The sequence below is a fragment of the Coturnix japonica genome, chromosome 9 (assembly GCF_001577835.2).
Source record: "Coturnix japonica isolate 7356 chromosome 9, Coturnix japonica 2.1, whole genome shotgun sequence".
Taxonomy (NCBI): domain Eukaryota; kingdom Metazoa; phylum Chordata; class Aves; order Galliformes; family Phasianidae; genus Coturnix; species Coturnix japonica.
Genome location: NC_029524.1, coordinates 13,586,073 through 13,605,486, shown reverse-complemented (window position 1 = coordinate 13,605,486; position 19,414 = coordinate 13,586,073). Strand labels below are relative to the sequence as shown.

The 19,414-nt window shown below is 59.0% G+C and overlaps 4 protein-coding genes across 9 annotated transcripts in view; 1 reads left to right on the top strand and 3 right to left on the bottom strand.

Moving 5' to 3' along the window:
* The first annotated feature begins 1,396 nt into the window (after positions 1 to 1,396).
* ECEL1 (endothelin converting enzyme like 1) lies at positions 1,397 to 9,324 on the top strand. 2 transcript variants are annotated; one of them, XM_015871836.2, is made up of 18 exons: positions 1,397 to 1,507; positions 2,876 to 3,694; positions 4,443 to 4,511; positions 4,583 to 4,693; positions 5,205 to 5,297; positions 5,614 to 5,738; positions 5,988 to 6,210; positions 6,300 to 6,398; positions 6,488 to 6,562; positions 6,974 to 7,077; positions 7,186 to 7,244; positions 7,362 to 7,413; positions 7,496 to 7,563; positions 7,650 to 7,774; positions 7,935 to 8,000; positions 8,101 to 8,196; positions 8,643 to 8,719; positions 8,820 to 9,324. In XM_015871836.2, exons 2-18 carry the CDS (start codon positions 2,945 to 2,947, stop codon positions 8,917 to 8,919), a joined length of 2,292 nt encoding a protein of 763 aa, XP_015727322.1. In that variant the 5' UTR covers positions 1,397 to 1,507; positions 2,876 to 2,944; the 3' UTR covers positions 8,920 to 9,324. The 2 variants fall into 2 exon arrangements, with proteins under 2 accessions (XP_015727322.1, XP_032302413.1); XM_032446522.1 differs by lacking the exon at positions 1,397 to 1,507 and adding an exon at positions 1,551 to 1,699.
* A 107-nt stretch (positions 9,325 to 9,431) lies between these two features.
* On the bottom strand, positions 9,432 to 12,509 carry LOC107318235 (intestinal-type alkaline phosphatase-like). The gene is made up of 11 exons (XM_015871838.2): positions 12,379 to 12,509; positions 11,781 to 11,897; positions 11,573 to 11,688; positions 11,301 to 11,475; positions 11,045 to 11,217; positions 10,831 to 10,965; positions 10,670 to 10,742; positions 10,450 to 10,584; positions 10,153 to 10,344; positions 9,939 to 10,049; positions 9,432 to 9,858 (listed from the first exon to the last, which is right to left on the bottom strand). Exons 1-11 carry the CDS (start codon positions 12,446 to 12,448, stop codon positions 9,593 to 9,595), a joined length of 1,563 nt encoding a protein of 520 aa, XP_015727324.1. The 5' UTR covers positions 12,449 to 12,509; the 3' UTR covers positions 9,432 to 9,592.
* A 273-nt stretch (positions 12,510 to 12,782) lies between these two features.
* LOC107318236 (intestinal-type alkaline phosphatase-like) lies at positions 12,783 to 16,685 on the bottom strand. Its single transcript, XM_032446602.1, is given in 13 exon segments — positions 12,783 to 13,340; positions 13,503 to 13,615; positions 13,738 to 13,931; positions 14,014 to 14,146; positions 14,225 to 14,294; positions 14,365 to 14,499; positions 14,581 to 14,753; positions 14,831 to 15,005; positions 15,073 to 15,188; positions 15,350 to 15,466; positions 15,555 to 15,635; positions 15,638 to 15,686; positions 15,689 to 16,685. Coding segments are annotated over 13 exon segments (1,968 nt in total). The 5' UTR covers positions 15,743 to 16,685.
* Positions 16,686 to 16,785: 100 nt separating this feature from the next.
* Positions 16,786 to 19,414, bottom strand: part of DIS3L2 (DIS3 like 3'-5' exoribonuclease 2) — a 155,909-nt gene continuing 153,280 nt past the window's right edge. For all 5 annotated transcript variants that reach the window (XM_015871831.2, XM_015871834.2, XM_015871830.2 and 2 more), the window contains 2 exons: positions 18,969 to 19,070; positions 16,786 to 17,264 (listed from right to left, as the gene is read on the bottom strand). In XM_015871831.2, the coding sequence (XP_015727317.1) occupies positions 17,166 to 17,264; positions 18,969 to 19,070 (201 nt within the window). In that variant the 3' untranslated portion in view covers positions 16,786 to 17,165. The remainder of the gene's footprint in view (positions 17,265 to 18,968; positions 19,071 to 19,414) is intronic.

Genomic DNA, 19,414 nt, shown 5'->3' with positions numbered 1-19,414 from the left:
AGGAGCAGCCTATTGCTCTGCAGCACCAGCTCCACAAGTTGGCACTGCCCACGGCATTTTTTTTTTTGCTGTACTTTGCAGTGGGGATGGATGCTGCCTGACCCCCAGGATCTGTCTATATGCAGTGCCCATCCCATACTCCCTGTACCACATTTTCTGGAGCTGCCACCCCCCAAGGGACACCACAGCGCTCTGCGGCCGGCTCAGATTTATCCATTCTTTTATATCCACACGCCTTTAATTTTTATGGCCCTGTTGGAGCAATACCCAGGGTTGTTAATAACATGCCCCCCCCCCCCCCCCTTTCCCCCTCTCCCCTTTTCCTGCATACATCTGTCATGCTCCCACCAAGGTGCCAAGTGTGTCCGGGACCCTTCATCATCCCCTGGTGAGCAGCGGGGCTGGGCATCCCCTGCCCACCCATGGGTCTTAGGTGTTGGGTTTGGATGCTGCTGTGCCCTGCTGGGGCTGGTGATGCCCAGTTGGACGCATGTGGGGGGGCTGGGGGGGGGTTATGGAGCATGGAGTGTGGCCAAGGAAAGTGTCACTGTGTCACTGAGAGGTGGTGTGAGTGTGCATGAGTGTGTCCCATGGCTGAGTCACCAGTCCCCATGCCAAACAGTGTTCCCATGCCGCATGGCACAGCACCCACCCCAGCACCAGGAAGACCCAGCGCTCACCCCAGGCACCGAGAACTGCATGGGATGGGGATACCATGGTACCCAGAAGGATGGCTGAGTGGGGCTGGGGGTCTGCAGCTGCTGTTTGGGCTGTGCAATGGATGGGTCATAAATCTCTCTGCTGCCCCCCCTCCCGTCCCGTTCCCCCCCCACCCCCAGTGGAAGAGCAGCTCACGATATTTATGTTGGGGATTTATCTGCAATGCAGTTTAATATTCCCGGACCTTCGCGTGTGTGTGTGTGTGCGTGTCTGAGTGAGCATACCCCCCTCCCTGCGTCACCCCCATGCCCACTCTCTCCCACCTGGAGCCTCCCAAGCTCCGTCCATTGCCCATCCCATTGCATCCCCCCTGGAAGGACGGGACGGGCACCCCGACGTGCTCAGGTACCGCACGGAGGGGGGATCCGACAGCCACGATGTACCCAAGGGCAGTGCCCACCCTATGTTCCAGGCTGTCGGATGTGGCACCGGCGTCCCCACACAGCGGTGCCAGCCTTGGTGGCACTGCCAAACCTATTCCAGTCCCCCTGGGGTGGGGGTCCGGGCATCCCCCCGCCCTCCCCTTGCCCTGCCTCCCCGCCGCCGGGGATGAGGTAAGGCAGGCGGGTGGCACAGGGCTGCTCTATTTGCATAATAATCTCGTTAATGGAGCCTGGCCTGCGGGAGAGCCGGGCTGGAGACGCCACCCCCTCCCCGCCCCGCCGCCTCCCTCCCTCCGGCCCCGCAGCTCCGTTCAGCTCGGCACGGGGCGCGCAGCCGGACGGGCACCGCCGGACCGGCCCGACAGCAGCGCCGGGGCAGCCTGCAGACATCTCCCAGCACGGCGGTGAGTACCTCCCGGCCATCCCCCGGGCATCCCGGGCAGCACCTTGAGAGCATCCCCAGCAGCATCCCCCGAGCGCAGCCCGGAGCAGCCCCCGAGTGCCTCGGTGAGCAAGCGGGACGCACCCCCGAGCACCCCCGGACATCCCGGGGAGCATCTCCCGAGCAGTCCCCAGCACCCTCCCGCATCGTACCGGTGAGCATCCCGCGAGCATCCCCCGAATATGCCGGGGAGCACTTCCCGAGCATCCCGCGAGCATCACCCGAGCACCGAGGCGAGCACCTCCCGAGCACCCTGGGCAGCATCCCTGGAGCATCCTGAGCAGCATTCCCTGGGCACCTCCCAAGCATCCCCTTGCGTTTGGTTGAGCATCCCGGGGACCATCCCAGGGACCATTCATTCCTTGCAGCCCTCCCAGCTCCCAGCCCCCACCCCGATTCTGTGCTCACCGCTCGCCCCACAAACTTTCCAATGGCAGCAGCAGCCACACAGCTTCTCCCCGGCACAGAGCTGTGATGCCCGGGCACAACTTCACCTAAGTTGCTGAGTGGGAGCAGAGGCAGTGAGGCTTTAGGGGTGCTGAGGAGGTCCTGCTGCAGCAATATGGTCCACACCCCCACCGAGCAGCTCTTTGTCTCCAGCATGTCCTGCCCACACCTGCAAATCTGATGTTGGTGCGCACTGAGCAAGGACTGGGATCTCCTTTTGAAGTCCTCCCCACCCTCAATCCCTTTTCTCTCCACGGGCAGAACCCCCCCCCCCGCCCATCTCCAGGACAGAGACCACAGGGCACTGGGTAGCGGAAAGGGGTTGTTGGGGGCTTGGGGGGATGCAGGAACCCCTCCAGACAAGAGTTAACTTTGCACACACGCAATGTGCTGCATGCAACACAATCAGGCACAACGTACTGCAACGCAGAGCACCACGACCCACCCCAACCCAATGCAACACAGCACGACGCGACACAACGCAGTGCAAGCAATGCAACCCAGTGTGCAGCCACTCAACCCAGCCTTGTGCAGTGCTCTCCTTCCCTTTCTGAACTCTGCCTGGAGGGGCTGGCAGCCTTGTAACCCCCTCACCCTGTGTTGTGATGCTGAGCTCCCTGGATCACTCTGGATTTGCACTTGGAGTGCTGTCTCCAGGCGGGTGGGATGGAGCTGAGCCATGGGCTGGGTGGAGGTGGAACCCAACACCAGGTGGGGACAAAGGGGACAGCAGCAGGGTTGGGATGACACTGAGCTCCTGGCTTTAGGGTCACCAATGCCACCGGTGTGTTGCAGTGCTGGGGACAATGACATGGGAGATGCTGATGGCAAGAAACATCCCCCATCTTGCTCCTCCCTACACCGCATACTTTGCCTTTTCCAGGAGCATCTTTCCTACCCGGACACCTCCAGCATGAACCGGGGTCCATGAGCCCCAGTTGCAGCCCCTGCCATGGAGAAGACCTACTCACTGACTGCCCACTACGACGAGTTCCAGGAGGTGAAGTACGTGAGCCGCTACCAGAGCGGCACGCTGCCCAATGGCTTTGCTCTCCAGTTGGGTGCTGGGACCAAGAAGCGCAGTGGTGGTGGGGGGCTGCCACGCTGGAGCCGCAGGGAGATCTGCCTGCTCTCAGGGCTGGTGTTCGCTGCCGGGCTCTGTGTCATCTTGACATGCATGCTGGTGCTCAAATACCTGGCGGCTGAAGGGGACAGCTACTGCCTGGAGGGCTGCCAAGAGAAGAAGGCTTTCCTACGGGCTTCACGCTTCCTTAGTGCCAACATGGATGCCACCATCGACCCCTGCCAGGATTTCTATTCCTTTGCCTGCGGTGGGTGGCTGCGTCGGCACGGCATCCCTGAAGACAAACTGGTGTACGGCACCATTGGGGCCATCGCCGAGCAGAATGAGGCCAAGCTGCGGGCACTGCTGAGCCGCCCTGTGCGTCGCCGTGCCCCCACATCTGCTGAGAGGAAGGTGAAAGAGTTTTTCCGCTCATGCCTCAACCGGGCTGAGATCGACCGTTTGGGGCCGCGGCCCATGTTAGAGGTGATTGGGGAGTGTGGTGGATGGGATGCGTCGCCGGGGAGTGGAGACCTCAACGAGCTGCTCTACAAGACGCAGGGGGTCTACAGTGCCGCAGTGCTCTTCTCGCTCACCGTCAGCCTGGACGACAGGAACACCTCCCGCTACGTCATCCGGGTGAGGACACCTTGCCACCCTTATCCCAGTGGCACTGCTGTGACAGGCTGCCCCACTCCTGCCACCCATGTCCCTCACCCTATGGTGTGATCAGGGCGTGGGTGGGTTCTGTCCAAGTGGCCGAGCCTCGAGCATCTTCAGTGGGTGCAGCTGGGACATGGCACTGGCATAGTGGGGACATCACGGTGGGCATGATGATGGCATGGCTGTGGGGCACAGCAGTGGAACCGTGGTCAGCATGTGGGTGGACACCATGGGGGCATGATGGCAATAGTGATGGCATGGTGGGGATGGAGATGGCATGGTGAGAATGGGGCTAGCATGGTGAGGATGGGGATGGCATGGTGGGGACAAGGTGTTGGTCACGGCAGTGGTACTGGTAGGCATGAAGCCTCCCTGGTCCCCAACACCTTGGTGGTGCTGTGGATGAGGGATGTGAGTGTGTAGGTGTGTGTGTGGCTGTGTGTGAGGCAGGGGACAGGAAGGAGAGAGGCTGCGCTGAAGGAGTGTGTGTGTACACTAGAGGGAGCGTGTGTTACAGGGAAAGGCTTTGGGTTCGTGTGATGGGCAAGGTAGAGGCATGAGATGTGCTCAGTTGCGCAGCATTGCCCATCCCTGTGCTCCCCATGGGGCATCTTGCACAAAGGAGTGAGACCACCATTCGGGGTGTCAGGAGGTGCCCTGCCACCAGTGCAGCTCCCCACTCACCCCAGAGCTCTGCTCACCCCCTGCCTGCATCTATTCATAGATCGACCAGGATGGGCTGACACTGCCTGAGCGCACCCTATACCTGGGGCAGGATGAGGAGAGTGAGAAGGTGAGGAGTGGGGGACAAAGAGGGGACAGGGGGCAGTGCAGGAGGCACACACGTCCCTTACCTTGGCACAGATCCTGGCTGCCTACCGTGTCTTCATGGAGAGGCTGCTTACACTCCTGGGAGCTGAGCATGTGGAGCAAAAGGCACAGGAAATCCTCCAGCTGGAGCAGCATCTCGCTAACGTGAGTGGGGTGACCGTTCTGGGTTTGGGGTGCCCCTGCCGTGCCCTTGAGGACTCCATCCCCTTGGACATTTGTACTCTAAGGCCTTGGAGACCTTCATGCCTGGTCCACAGGACTCCCAGAGACCCCAGCCACATCACATTGGGAACTACCAGTTCCACTCTAGGGGAGCTCCATGCCCCATCCTTGGAAACCCACACAAGGCTCTTAAGTACCCCATGCCCATATCTTAGGGAACCTTAGTCCCAGCCTAGAGGGACCTCCATGCCCAGCCCTTGGGTCCCTCTAGCTCAAGGACCCCAGCTCCTTGAGGGCCCCTTGCCCTTGTCTTGGGGAACACAAATTCCAGCCTTGAGGGACCTTGTGTCCAGCCCTTGGGACTCCCAGTGGGGGCAGTGAGCCATGGTGCATGTGGGACCACAGTCCTTTATACCCCAGAGCTGTGCCTATCCCCATGCCAATTCCCATAGATGGGAATTGGGGAGGTGACAACTGTACCCACCCCACACAGATCACGGTGTCCGAGTACGACGATGTGCGGAGGGACGTCAGCAGCATGTACCACAAAATCACTCTGGGCGAGTTGCAGCGCATCACCCCCACGGTGTGTTCCCCCCACCAGCACCCTGCTACCCACATATCCTGCCTGCCCTGTGCCCCTGCTTGTCCCTGTCCTCTTGCTCCATCACTATCCTTGTTGCCACTCCCATGTCCCCTGTTAAGAAGAGCCCTGTGGTGTAGTGCCCTTATATCCCTAGAAATATTCTTCACTGCTCCCCCAAATCAATGCACTCTGGATGGTGATGAGTCAGTCCATCCCGCACTTCCCTGGGTGCTGGGTGTGGTGTCTGGACCAGACTTGGTCCCACGGGAAGGGGACATGGATGGGGTCCCCACCCTAATGTGCCCCTTGCTGCCAGCTCAAGTGGAAGCGCTTGCTGGACCGCATCTTCCATGACAACTTCTCAGAGGATGAAGAGGTGGTGCTGCTGGCCACCGACTACATGCACAAGGTGTCTGACCTCATCCGTGTGACGCCCAGCAGGTGAGGGGGTGGTAAGGCACAATGGGGTGGGTGCATGGGGAGCTGTGGTTGAGGACAACATCATGAGTCCCCATCATGGATGCCAACAAAGCCATCACACTGCCAGACCTGCACCATGCCACAAACATTGCAGGGATGTCCGCAGAGCCACCTCATCCCTGGGTGCCATGGGACATGGGTACTCCTTACTGGGATGTCCCCACTCTGGTACATGCCCAAAAGGGACCTGATCCCATCCCATTTCCCCAGGATCCTCCACAACTACATGCTGTGGCGCATTGTGGTGGTGCTGAGCGAGCACCTCTCCACCCCTTTCCGTGATGCCATCCATGAACTCTCCAAAGAGATGGAGGGCAATGAGAAGCAGCTGGAGCTGGGCAAGGTTTGCCTGAGCCAGGCCAACAAACACTTTGGCATGGCCCTGGGTGCTCTCTTTGTTGAGGAGTACTTCTCCTCTGCCAGCAAGGCCAAGGTACGTGCCCTCCTGTCCCCTTGCCAAGGTGCCACCCTGCAGGTGGGTGGTTGGAACATCGTTCCATCACCCGTGGTGACCTACTGTAGGTGCAGCAGCTGGTGGAGGACATCAAATACATCCTGGACCAACGCCTGGATGAGCTGGATTGGATGGATGAGGAGACACGGAGAGCTGCCAGGGCCAAGGTGGCAGTCCCCAGCATGTTCCCCTGTCTTTGTCCCCATGGGGAAATGTGGGACAGAGGCCCTGACCCTGCCACCTGCATTGCCCACAGCTCCAGTACATGATGGTGATGATCGGGTACCCCGACTTCTTGCTGAAGCCAGAGGCCATTGACAAGGAGTATGAGGCAAGGAGCACACGGGCACACAGTGTGGGAGATGGGCCCTATGGGTGGCTAGTTAGAGGTGCAGGCAGACCGGGATGGGAAGATACTGTCTCAATATAAGCCACCTCGTGGTAGATCACCAGCTCCATCACTTGCATGACCACAGCCACATGGGTGGAGCCTTTCCCCACATTGCACCCCATTCACAGCAGGGACTGGAGGTGCCCCTTACCCCTCATGACCCAGGGACTCCAGGGAGGTGCTGGGGGCACAGCAGCACTTGTACCTCATCCAGCACAACAGCACAACTCTACATTTTCTGTCCCCAAGGCTCATAGGGGTGGGAGGACACTTTAGCTCTGCTCCCCACACTTCATGGGGCTGGACTTCAGGGCTGCAGTCCCCCTCTGATATGGCCATGTCCCCCTGCAGTTTGAGGTTGATGAGAAGACCTACTTCAAGAACATCCTCAACAGCATCGCCTTCAGCATCAGGCTCTCAGTGAAGAAGATCCGTCAGGAGGTGGACAAGTCTGCGTGGGTATCACTTTACCTGGGAGGGGGGCTATGAGGCATCCTAACTGTGTGAGGGGGTGGCATTTCCCTGTCCCTCCATGTCCCCACAGCCTCCATCTCTTCTTACAGGTGGCTCCTGCCCCCCCAGGCCCTCAATGCCTACTACCTGCCTAACAAGAACCAGATGGGTGAGGCAACGCCCAGTATTGGATGGGGGGGGACAGTGTGGGGTCCCTTGGCATCAAGGGATGCTGCGGGGTAGGAAAAGGTTGTCCCCTCCCTGCAGTGTTGTCCTCTGTCCCCAGTGTTCCCTGCTGGCATCCTGCAACCAACCCTCTATGATCCTGAGTTCCCGCAGTGAGTGTGGGGCTGGGGAGGGAGCCGGGGCAGGGCTGTGGGTGGGGTCAGATCCTGGGGTGACCACTGCTCCCCTTGGCAGGTCACTGAACTACGGTGGGATCGGCACTATCATCGGGCATGAGTTGACCCATGGCTATGATGATTGGGGTGAGAGACCCCCGCCCTGCTGGGGTGGGAGAAGGGGTCCTGGGGCCACCCAGCTCCCTTGGCATGACCAGTAGTGGTGCCTGCAGGGGGACAGTACGACCGACATGGCAATCTGGTGCATTGGTGGACAGAGACGTCCTACAGCAAGTTCCTAAAGAAGGCGCAGTGCATTGTCAACCTCTACGACAACTTCACTGTCTACAACCAGCGGGTAAGACCTCCCTGCATTGATGCCCAAGGACCTCACCACTTAACACACCTCAGATGGGAACACCCCCAGAGCCCTGAGGGGGAAACTGAGGCACTGCCTTCATGCCACCATGGGGACAGGGCACATCTCTGCTCAACCCATGCCACTCCTCTCTTGGCAGGTGAATGGCAAACACACACTGGGGGAGAACATCGCTGACATGGGGGGCCTCAAGCTCGCCTACTATGTGAGTGTCCCCCACCCTGGGGCATCACAACCCTAGCAGGGCCATGGCAGTCCTGCTTGCTGGGGGTTCTGTGGCAGAGTTGGCACCTCTTGTTCTTCAGGCTTACCAGAAGTGGGTGCGGGAGCATGGCCCGGAGCACCCCCTGCACCACCTGAAGTACACCCACGACCAGCTGTTCTTCATCGCCTTTGCCCAGGTGAGGTGGTGTCTGTGGCTATGAGCAGCTCCTGTGCTCTGCAGGTACCCCCACTATCCAACGGACCACCCCGCACAGCCTGTGTGCTCTTGGGGACCCTACAATAACAACCACATTCCCCCATCTCTGCCAGAGAACCCCCACTATAACAACTTCACATGAACCTGGAGGACCCCGCAATTGCACATTCCATGGCCCCAAGAGACCCTACAATAATAAACAAGTGCGACCCTACAACAACAAACGTTCCCCAATGCTCCCAATACATCTGAACCACATTTGCAGTCTCCCGGGAGACCCTGCAATAACAAACACAGCACTGTTGCCCTCATCCCCCAGCAGCCAGAAGGGCCAGTCCTGGTGTGTGCCAGGACTTTGGGGGTCATGATGGGTGTCAGAATCTGGGGTCTCCTGCTTGTCTCACCCATGGGACTTTGTTCCCCTAGAACTGGTGCATCAAGAGACGATCCCAGTCCATCTACCTTCAGGTCCTGACAGACAAGCACGCCCCGGAGCACTACAGGTAAAAATGGGTGCATGGATGGGGTGTGGTGCCATTGGGGTGGGCAGGGGTGAGGGGCAGGGTCCTTGGGACAGCTCTGAGCTTCTCCCCCTGCCCACAGGGTCCTGGGCAGTGTCTCACAGTTTGAGGAGTTTGGCCGGGTTTTCCACTGCCCCAAGAACTCACCCATGAACCCAGTGCACAAGTGCTCAGTGTGGTGAGGTCGCTGTCCTCCCAGGCTGGCACCCCAGTACCCATCCCTGCACTAGCGCCCCTCTCTGCCTGCACCCCTCCTGCCCTATAGGCAAAGGGTGCACCTTGAAATAGGCAACAACTTGATGTGGGGGGGGGGGCAAGGCAGAGGGGACTCATTGGGGTTATGAGCTCCATCCCAGTGGGACCCTCTTGTCCATGCTACTGCAAACCTCCCCACATACAGCTGCTCAGGGCAAGGAGGGGACCTGAAGGCACTGTGTGTACCAAGAGTACTAATCTCTGTGCCAGCTCCATCCTGTTCCCATTAGTCACTGGGGGCTGGGGTGATGCCAGCCTGCCTGGGAGCGCACACAGACATGTGCTGTATTTTTTTGCTGCTCTTTCTGGTCAATAAAGCACTGGATATGCCAGATGTGCCGGGGTATGGTATGGGGACAGGTGGCAGCAGGCAGCACAGTGGTGGGGAGACTCATGGGGCAGGGGCATCCTCCCCATCCCACACACCAAGTGTCACACATGCCAGCATTGCACCAAGGTTTATTGAACAGTGAGCACCCTGTGCAGGCTGTGAGGACCAGCCCATGCACAGGATTCAGTGCACCACATCCAAAGCAGGGATGCTCCAAAGAGCTGCTGTCCATGGGTGTGCTCAGGGGGACAGGGATGGAAGCCGTGGGGTCAGTGGAAGAGGGATAAGAGCAAAGCAGGCAGGAGCAGAGCCAGCGGGGTGAGGTGGGCTGAAGATGCAGCACTGGTGCGCTGTCGGCAGTTTTCATAGGGCTCAAGGCAGGCAGCGTAGGCCATGGCGTGGGCAATGTAGTTCTGCTCCTGCACCCCATGGAAGAGGTAGGCCATGGGGCCTTTGGCCAGGATGGCCACATCCTCACCCCCGTGGGACTCTGACTTGAGGGGGACGGCCGCCTGCTGCATGTAACTGAAATCCCCTTGGGGAGAGAGAAGCCTGTGAGTGGGGAGGTGACCCCCAGCCCATTCCCACCACCATGCTGTTGCCCTGTGCCCTCACCAGCAATGCTGCTGTTCACATCAGGCCGGATGGCGCCTGGGTAGCCCGGCCCATTCCCATAGAGGATGGAGGTGTAGTTCTTCTGGTCGGTGGCTTGTAGAGGGGCCAGGCCTGGGGAGGAGATAACGAGAGGGGATCAGCCAGGAAGACCCACACCACAACCCAAGAGAGGGGCAGCACCCAGCTTGGGGCCATTCCCTGCTCTGAGCCCTACCGAAGATGGAGGTGCCACGCAGGATGTAACCGCCAAAGGAAAAGACGTGTGAATGGTCAGCAGTGACCACGGTCAGTGTGTCCGCCTCGTCCAGCAGTTCGCCTGCACGCTCAATGGCCGTGTCAAACTCCACCGCCTCCGTCAGTGCCCGCTGAGCCATGCCCTCATGGTGGCCGTGGTCGATCCTCCCACCTGCAGGTGGGTGGCCACAGTGGGTTGGAAACCACCACAGAGATGAGTAACGCAGAGCCCACCTCCCCTCTCTTGCCCACCCTTGGGACCTTAACCCTGAATTACCTTCCACAAAGAGGTAGAAACCATTGGGGTTCCTGCTCAGGACTTTGATCGCTGCTTCCGTCATCTCAGTGAGAGAGGGATCCAGGGTGGCATTGTGCACCATTTCATACTTCATGTCCATGGGCTCGAAGAGTCCTGGCAGGAGGACACAGTGAGCACAGCCTCAGTGCCTGCAGGCATCCCAGCAGTGCCACATCCTGACCCGTGAGGCATTTATTACCCATCAGATAAGTCACACTGGGGTCTGCAGCAGCTTCCAGCATCTCTGTCCTGTTCCAGACATAGCGGGCACCCTGTGGGTAGAACCCCATGGGATCAGTGATGCCCAGCCCCATGCATAAGGGCTGGTGGGCAGAGGGCTGTCCCCTCCTTGTCACCCACCTTCCGTTCTGACAGCCACTTGTTAATGAGGTTCTGCCCATCATTCCGTATCCCATTCTCGGAGCTGTATGTGGGATACTCAGGGTCTGGTGTCCCCGCAGGTGTCATGTATATCCGACCGCCTCCCATGATCACCTGGACAGGATGAGATGGGCACAGAGTGTGTGGATGTCTGGGTCAGCAGGGGCTGCCCCCCCCATGGACAGGCACTCACATTGATGTCCACGTTGTGCACCAGCTGCCAGGCAATGTCCTTGCAGCCCTGTGCTAAGGCCTCAGCTGGCATGCTGGCGTCCGCGTACCAGTTGCGATCCACCACGTGCGCGTAGGTCCCCGAGGGCGATGCGTGCTGCACCCGCGAGGTCGTCACGATGCCCACTGCCTTCCCTGCCCCATCACACCGCACCATGGTTTACAGCCCCAGTGCTGTGATGCCCCGTGTCCCCACCACCCCATGCCCTGCACAGTACCAGCTTTACGGGCTCGCTGCAGCACTGAGATGACCTCGTTGCCCTTCGTGGTGTTGCACTGGCCGTAGCGTGCGGCTGCACTCAGCCCTATTGTCTTGTAGTTGCCCTTCACCCCACACAGGTAGGCAGTGGCTGTGCCCGCGCTGTCGGGGACCATACGGTCCACAGTGTATGTCTGCCGAGGACATGTACAGGGCATGCTCACCATATGTCTGCACCCACAGCCCTGTAGCCTGCAGCATGGCCACAAGCCCAGCAATGGGGAGAATTACCTTTGAGAGAGCCACGTAGGGGAAAGAATCCAGAGCAAGGGGAGTCTCAGGTCCCAGGTTCCCCTTCAACTGCCCCTTTAGGATCCGGGTGGCTGTGATGCTGGGGACCCCGAATCCTGGACGAGGAGAGAGGGTTCAGGTCATCCCCAGCCCAGGAGCCCCCCGCCCCATTCCCATTTTGCGGTGTGTTGGCACCAGTGGGACTCACCATCCCCAAGGAAGATGATGAGGTTTTTGGCTTCTGCCGTCCTGGGCTCGATCTTGAGGGTGGCATCAAGGGCAGCGGCTGCCTTCCTGTTCCAGAAGGTTGGATCCTCCTCCTCCACTGGGAAGGGGCATTGCCCACATCAGCTGAAGGCACCCACTCCCCCAGAACACCCAGTGTTGGGCATCCCCACACTGAGGACCTCACTGGGCTCCCACTCATGAGATAACCCCACTGGGGGAGTACAGATGAAGCCACAGGCTTGGGATGAGGGGAGGACACAGAGGTGTACACAATGACAGGAAGGGAGTGTGCAGCGAGAAGGGATGCAGTGGGAGAAACCAGCTGCCAAGTGGGATAGGGACAAATGCATGGAGGTAAAGGAGCTATAGGCACATCACAATCCCCCTCCTGGCCCAAACAAAAGCAGGACCCCAACCCCATAGGGCAACACCAGCTCAACGTCCCCAAAAAGAAGACACAAAGCCCCGTTCCAGTGCTGGATACCCCTGCTCCCTGTTGAGCCATGCCCCATGAGCAGCCAGGCCAGCACCACACTGGCACCAGGGCTGTGTGTCCCCATCCCCATCCCTGTTCGTACCTGGGATGACAGCAGCACTGAGCTCTGCCCAGAGGCCAAGGCAGAGGGCGAGGGGTGCCAGCAGCCGCATGATGGGACCGAAGCAGCTGTCACCGGCTCCAGCTGTGCCTGCCTCTTTTGCAGACTTCGGGAGGGACTTTGGACCAGGATCAGCCCCTGAGGGGTTTGGCATTTCGCAGATGGCGTGGCATCATGCCGGGCTATCGGGCTATCAGTGCAAAGGCCGTGGGGCTGGGCTGCTGGCACCTCATTGCCACCTTATTGCTGGGTGCTGCAGGGGGTGTGGGGGGGAACACCGGGTGCAGGAGGAGGGACTTGGGGTGCTCCTGGTGGCTCCACCCAGCACTTCATGGAGTGATAAAGGCAGCACTGATGGGGACTAAGTGTAAGGACCAGCCCTTGTATCAAGCTGTGCAAAGCACCTCAAAGCTCTGCAAACTCCTCTGTACCATGGACTCCCAGTACCCCAGGGATGGAGCTGCAGGGACATGGCCACCCCTCACCATCATCTCTTCTGCTTCACCCCACTGCAGACCCCAGTTAGGAGTCACAACCTGGAGAAACCGACGCACAACTACCACTACAAACCCTTTCATGGCAAAGACATCCCACATTTTATTGTATCCTGTGTTCCTGTCCACAACAGGGGGCTGAATCAGGGCTTGGTGGGGTCTCTCAGCCCACCACCATGAAGGCAGCCATGCAGAGGGCCAGGAGAGCAAGTAGGGGCCGTGGGGAGTGCTGGGTGCTGCTGGATGCTCTACGGGGTGAACCACAGCGGGGTCTGGCATCATAAGGCTTGAGGCATGCGGCATAAGCAATGGCATGGGCAACGTAGTGCTGCTCCTGCACCCCATGGAACAGGTGGGCCATGGGTCCCTGGGCCAGCACCACCACGTCCTCCCCACTGTGGGTCTCCAAGTCAAGGGGGACTGCTGCCTGCTGCCTGTAGTCCTTGTCCTCTGTGGGGAGAGAGGAGAAATGGTGCTGGGGGCAGCTCCTCTGCCCTTTGCAGGAAGCTGCTCCCATCATCCTGCTGTTGGGGCAGTTCCTGACCCAAGTGAAGCCCAGAAAGGCACCAGACCCCCACCCCATCCCTTCTCTTCCAGTAGAATCCTACCTACAGTTGGGAGGCTGGCGGCTGGGCGGCCCCCATCACGGATGCTGTATCCTGGCCCGTTGCCATACAGGATGCTGGTGTAGGCTCGCTTGTCCTTTGCTTTCTTAGGGGCCAGCCCTGGCATGGGGAAGGGCTGTCACTCTCTGCACCAGCCAGCAGCTTCCTGGTGCTCCCACAGCCTCCCATGGGGGCACAGCACAGGGTGGGAGCTGGGGTTCATATCCCTCTCCAGATCCTACCGAAGATGGAGGCTCCTCGCAGCGTGTTGCCCCCAAAGGTGAAGACGTGTGAGTGGTCAGCTGTCACCACGGTCAGTGTGTCAGAGGGCTCCGTCAGCTCTCCTGCCCGTGCTACTGCCCGGTCCAGCATGACGGCTTCCATCAGCGCTTGCTTGGCCCGGCCGCTGTGGTGCCCGTGGTCGATCCTTCCACCTGCACAGGGAATGGGGCCATCACCACCTTGATCCCACCTGGCTGCCAGGACCCATTTCCCAGCCACGGGCCCTGCACTCATCTTCCACAAAGAGGAAGAAGCCATTGGGGTTCCTGCGCAGGATGCGGATGGCTTTCTCCGTCATTTCCACGATGGAGGGGTCCGTGGTGGCGTTGCGGTTCAGCTCGTACTTCATGTCCTTGGGCTCGAAGAGGCCTGGAGGAGCAGGGCTGGAGCTTTCATGCCACCCAGAGTGGGGTTGCATTGCTGACATTAAGCCAGCAATGCTCTTACCCATGAGGTGGCTCACAGAGGTGTCATCAATCGCATCCAGGCCCTTCTTGTCCCAGACGTAGTGTGCGCCCTGGAGGTGAGGACACAGTGGTGGCAGTGGCACACACGCCATGCCCAGCGCTACATCCCCTCTGTGCTACCTTCCTGCTGCTGAGCCATTCGGACACCAGATCCCGCCCATCCCTCCTGGTTCCGTTCTGCGTCGGGTCCTCTGGGTACTCAGGGTCCGGGGTCCACCTGGGGGACATGTAGGCCCTCCCACCTCCCAGGATCACCTGCAAGGAGAGGGGGGAGAGCTGCCACCAGCACAGGGACACAGCACCAGGGATGCGGTCACCCTGATGTCCCCAGCTCACGTTGATGTCGGTGTTGTGCACCAGCTGGTGTGCGATGTCCTTGCAGCCATCCCGCAGGCTCTCCCGAGGCATGTTGGCATCGGCGTACCAGCTGCGGCTGGCCGAGTGCGCATAGGCAGCAGCAGGGGATGCGTGTTGTACCCGCGTGGTGGTCACAATGCCCACAGACTTACCTGCAGCACGGCACAGGATCTGCGGGGAGCCCACCGGCGCTGTGCTGGGCTCCTCAATGAGTGCACCCACCCCATACCTGCCAGCCGGGCCCGGTGCAGGACGGAATCCACTTCGTTGCCGAATGCTGTGCGGCATTTGCCATAGACAGCCGCCCCACTCAGCCCCAGCGTCTTGGCATTGGTCTTCACCCCACACAGGTAGGCTGTGCCCGTGCCGGCGCTGTCAGGCACCTGCCGGTCGATGGTGTAGGTCTGTGGGTGATAGGGGATCAGAGGGGCTGGGGGCAGCATGGTGCCCCCCCTGCACTGCCCTGCTCACCTTGGCCAGGGCCACGTGGGGAAACATCTCCATGGCCAATACACTCTCCTCACCTGAGCTGCCGGCCAGCTGCCCCTTGTAGATCCTGGCTGCTGACACTGTGGGCAGCCCCATGCCTGCAGCCAGGGGTGACAAAGAGCTGTGACTGGAGATGGTCCTGCCCTCCCTTTCCAGGGCCATGCTACCAGGGGAAGAGGGACCCACAGCTGCTAGAGGACAGCTTTGTCCCTAGGGTGCTGAATGACATGGGAAATGGCAGCACCCGTGGAGCACTCACCATCACCCACAAAGAGGATGATGTTCTTGGCTCGCTGTGCCGCTGGCTGCAAGGTCAGGGCTGCCTCCAGCTTCCTCCTGGCCCCTTCATTCCAGTAGTGTGGGGTCTTCTCGGCGTCTGGATGTCAGAGCAGAGCTGGGGATGTGCAGAGCCCCAGAGCAGCCCCAGAGCTCCCACCCAACCATGTCCCCCATTGAGCTCTCACCTGAGGTCGCAGTGGCTGTGAGCGGGGCAAGGAGAAGAAAGAAGAAGCAGATCCTGGGAGAGAGCAGCTGTTCCATGCTGTTGCCTGTGTGCAAGGCTGGGGGATTCACAGCCCTTTATGCCCTGCCCTGCCCTGTCCCGCCGGAGGGCTGAGCCCCTGCTGCAGGTGAGACGATGGGCTGATAACATTCAGGGACATCTTGTGGCCCTGCCCTCCCAGTGTCCCCAGCCCTCCCCGGGGGTCATCCCTTCCCCCCCAGGGTGAGGGAGGACCTCCAGCCCATTCCTGGGGAGTGGGGTTGCCGTGAGGCACTCATTGTACCTGAGGCTGTATTGGTACCTGGGGGTCCATAGCTCCACACCTGCAGAGACCCCAGGGACAGCTGGGGAGTGTGTAGGTCAAAGGGCTGTTTTTGCAGATATGCTGGGCTAGGCTGGATTGAGCTTGTTTTCCCAGTGAAACAAGAAGAGTATGCAGGAATGAGGGGTAGGGGAGGACAGCTTGCTACTGTGTCAGTGTCCTCAGGTTCCCTCTCCCAAGGGACAGGGTGATGCAGTGCCTTCTGTGTCCATGAAGCAGAAGAAAGAAGGAAACCCACAGAGGAACAGGCTGCTGTGTCCACGGTCAGGGAGAAGTGACGTCCCTCATGAGTGGAGAGCAAGGCCATGGCACATGGGCACAACTGGAAGGATGACACCATCCCATCCCCTGTGGACTTCAGGGACCTTCAACATCTCCCAACTCTTGGGGTGCACGTAGTACACTCAGCTCTGACCCATCCCAGGGCCCAATCCCTGGTGCTGAGCCAGGCAGACCAGGCTCAGTCAGGTCCCAGCTGCTGTGCACAGCAGTTGTGTCCATGCCAGGGCCACAGCTGTCACCATCACCAATGCAAAGCAAAGCACAGTGCTCACTCTCCCTGCATGCCAGCACAGTGAAGCCATTCCCTCTTGCCAGAAGCCCATCCCAGCCCCATGGAGGTGATGACACAGACACTGCCAGAGCACAGTAGGGACCTGGTGCTGGTCAGTGGTGGCTCAGACTGGGGCATTAGCGGAAGCAGTGCAGGTTGGGAGCATGTGCATCCCCCTGACACCCACCTTCCACTGAGCAAACAGAGGCTGGGATTGCACAAGGCCCCGGGAGGCACAGGGCAGCCTGGGAGATGAGTTATAGTTGGGTTCCTGCCCAAGTAACAAGGCAAAATGAAACCTGCGCACAGACCTCACCATGGCTGCTGACCTGGCTTTATTTCACGACACATGGCCCAGCTGGGAGCCCTCCTGAGAGGCCTGGTCAACCCACCCGGTCTAAAGCAGCCCCTTCGCTCTCAGGGACATCGGTCCCCACATATCCCCCACCACAGGCACCCCCAATGGCAAGGGATGGGCACCCACTGCCTCCTAAAGGAAAACAACCAAACCAGAAAGCTAAAAATATCTGCCAGTAGAAATGCCCCATCTGGGGCAACCCAATCCCTGGGTTAAAATCCGAACCAGAAATAAAAGGCTGTCACTTTTAAAACTCAAATCCCCAAACTCCTGGCGGGTCCCCTCTATCCCCGTGGGTGCTGGTGAGGCGCTGGTGATGAAGTGTTGGAGCTGCAGCCGCTCACTTCTTGGTGCTTGGCCTCTTGAGCAGAGCACTGTACTTCAGGGGAACGCCATCCGACTTCAGTATCACCTCCACCAGCGTGAAAATGGTGATCTCCTGCACAAGGACACAGAGGGGGTTATTAGTGGGCTGCCATCACAGCAGGGTTTGGGTTGAATCGTGCTTTTTTTCAGCATCCTGTAATGAGGAAATGACCGCTGGTGTACACACAGCGAAAGGAGACCTGGGAAGGGATTGGATAAGGGAGACGTGAGGGAATAAAGACTGCAGAAAATCAATGCCTGCTGCTCAGGAATGCATGCTGCCTGCCGGCCCCCAGATCAATCACTGTGCAATGGTGTGGTTTAGGGACATAAATCATCCATCAGCTCTGCACCCAACACAGAACAAGATGGTCGGGACAGCCGGCATGGATGTGTGTGGTGTTGGGGATCGTGCCCCGGTGTGTGCCCTCATCCCCTTCTCACTGTCCCCAAGGTCTGGCAGGGCCATCCTTCTGGGCTTCTAGGGGGCAGGAGCAGGTAGAAAGCCACTGGGGATAACACAGTCCAACCCTTCCTGCTCCTCCTGCACCTGGCTGCTTCAGATTCATCACTTGGAGCAGGAAAATCTCATTGAGATTTAAATGCATCAAAGCACTCAGTGAGGAGCAAAGCAGAGGGAAGCCGTTCTGCAGCCATCCTTGCTTGGGGATGTGCTCAAGGAAAGCTCAGAGCTGCTTCCAGGGCGAGAGCTCTGTTGTTTTCTTAGGAGGCGTGGAGGAGTTTCCTCCATTGCCGAGTGTTTGCTTAACCAAAACGGGCTCTGCTCATGCTGGGGGCTTCATTTTTCAATGCAGGTCCCTGCTAGGGTGTGAGTGATACCCACTCCTGTAGAGAAGGAGGAATCAAGGCCACTTCAGGACGCACTGAAGGGCTGCTGTGAACACAGTGCAGCTCAAGAGGAGAAAACCTCCAGCAGCACTGGGGAGCTCTGCTCTGACCCTCCTGAGCTGAGCAACATTTCCCCTGGGCAGGAAGGGATTTTCCAGGTCAGCTCTATCAGGAGTAATACTCTCCCAGAACAGAGCTCTCAGTGTGAGGACAGGGTTGGATTAAACCCTCCCATCCCTGCCCAGGCACCAGGCAAGAGAACACAGCAATCAACACAGCTGTGATTTTACAGCCACGCCAGATAAACGTTGGCAGAGAGGCACCACTTAATCAAGCCAGACAAATGCGATTGCTCCCTCTGATTGAGTTACCAAGTTAATAGATGACAGGGACACAAGAGAGAGATTTCTAGATGCTGTTAAACCATTTGACGCTGCATCCCAGGAAGTCTGGTTTAAAAAAAATACCCTCCTCATTGGGTCCCAGCCTTGTCACATGGGTGGAAACCTGATGGCAGGGCTGTGTCAGCAAGAGGGGCAAGAAATACCAGAATGGGGGGAAGGGACTAAGCAGGAGCTGCCTTAGGCCTGATCTTACTTAATATCTTAATTGATGACCTGGAAGAAGGAAGTAAACAGCAAGTTAATTAAATTCAGGAGGAAACTGGATTGGGAGGCAGTGCACATAGCAGGCAGGGCAGAGTCTGAAGGCGGTGGTGGGGTCAGGAGTGGGGGCAGTGATGGGATGGAATAGGGCTGGGTGCTGGGAGGGGAAGTGGAGGTTGGGGTCAGGCTCTCTGAGAGGGGGACAGAGAGGGACAGCAGGGTCTGATTGCCAGCAAGGCATCGTGCTGCCCAGATCCATTCCTATGTAGATCACGGGATGGATCCGTGGGGTTATGAGTCCATCCTGTGCTGTGGGGTCTTACCTGGGACACAGATTCCTCCTCCAGTCTCTCTGGCTCCCACATGAGTGTCAGCTCTGGCTTCCTCCCCACCTTCTGGAAGTGGAAGCCCAGCAAGGGCAGTGCCTGTAGACACGGAGATGTTGGGAACAGTCTGTGGCCCCTGGCAGCCCCAGCCCCGCTCCCTGCTTTGACTTCAGATGGCAATGACACTGCTTTTGCGTAGAGCCCTCTGTAGCAACCAGGATGCAGCAGCCTGAGCTGAGCAAGTAAATCAGGGGCGGCTGCTATACACAAACAGCCCATAGATCACGCTATATGTCCTGCTTAAAGATGTCACTGCCAGCCACATAACCAGGTTATTACGAGAAGCTGCTGTCACTAACTGCAGGTGCTGGCCTACGGCAGTGCTGTCTCAGCCCCAGATACACCACGTGATCAAATGAAATGGAAGCCAGCCTCCTTCCCTT

Bases quoted from the DNA above. Each gene is read 5' to 3' on its own strand.
- ECEL1 (XM_015871836.2), top strand. From the start codon at position 2,945: ATGGAGAAGACCTACTCACTGACTGCCCACTACGACGAGTTCCAGGAG. The intron at 4,512-4,582 runs GTGAGGAGTGGG...ACCTTGGCACAG, and splicing joins AGGATGAGGAGAGTGAGAAG to ATCCTGGCTGCCTACCGTGT. The intron at 7,078-7,185 runs GTGGGTATCACT...CTCTTCTTACAG, and splicing joins CAGGAGGTGGACAAGTCTGC to GTGGCTCCTGCCCCCCCAGG.
- LOC107318235 (XM_015871838.2), bottom strand. From the start codon at position 12,448: ATGCGGCTGCTGGCACCCCTCGCCCTCTGCCTTGGCCTCTGGGCAGAG. The intron at 11,476-11,572 runs GTAATTCTCCCC...TGTCCTCGGCAG, and splicing joins CCTACGTGGCTCTCTCAAAG to ACATACACTGTGGACCGTAT. The intron at 10,743-10,830 runs GTGGGTGACAAG...TTCTACCCACAG, and splicing joins AGTGGCTGTCAGAACGGAAG to GGTGCCCGCTATGTCTGGAA.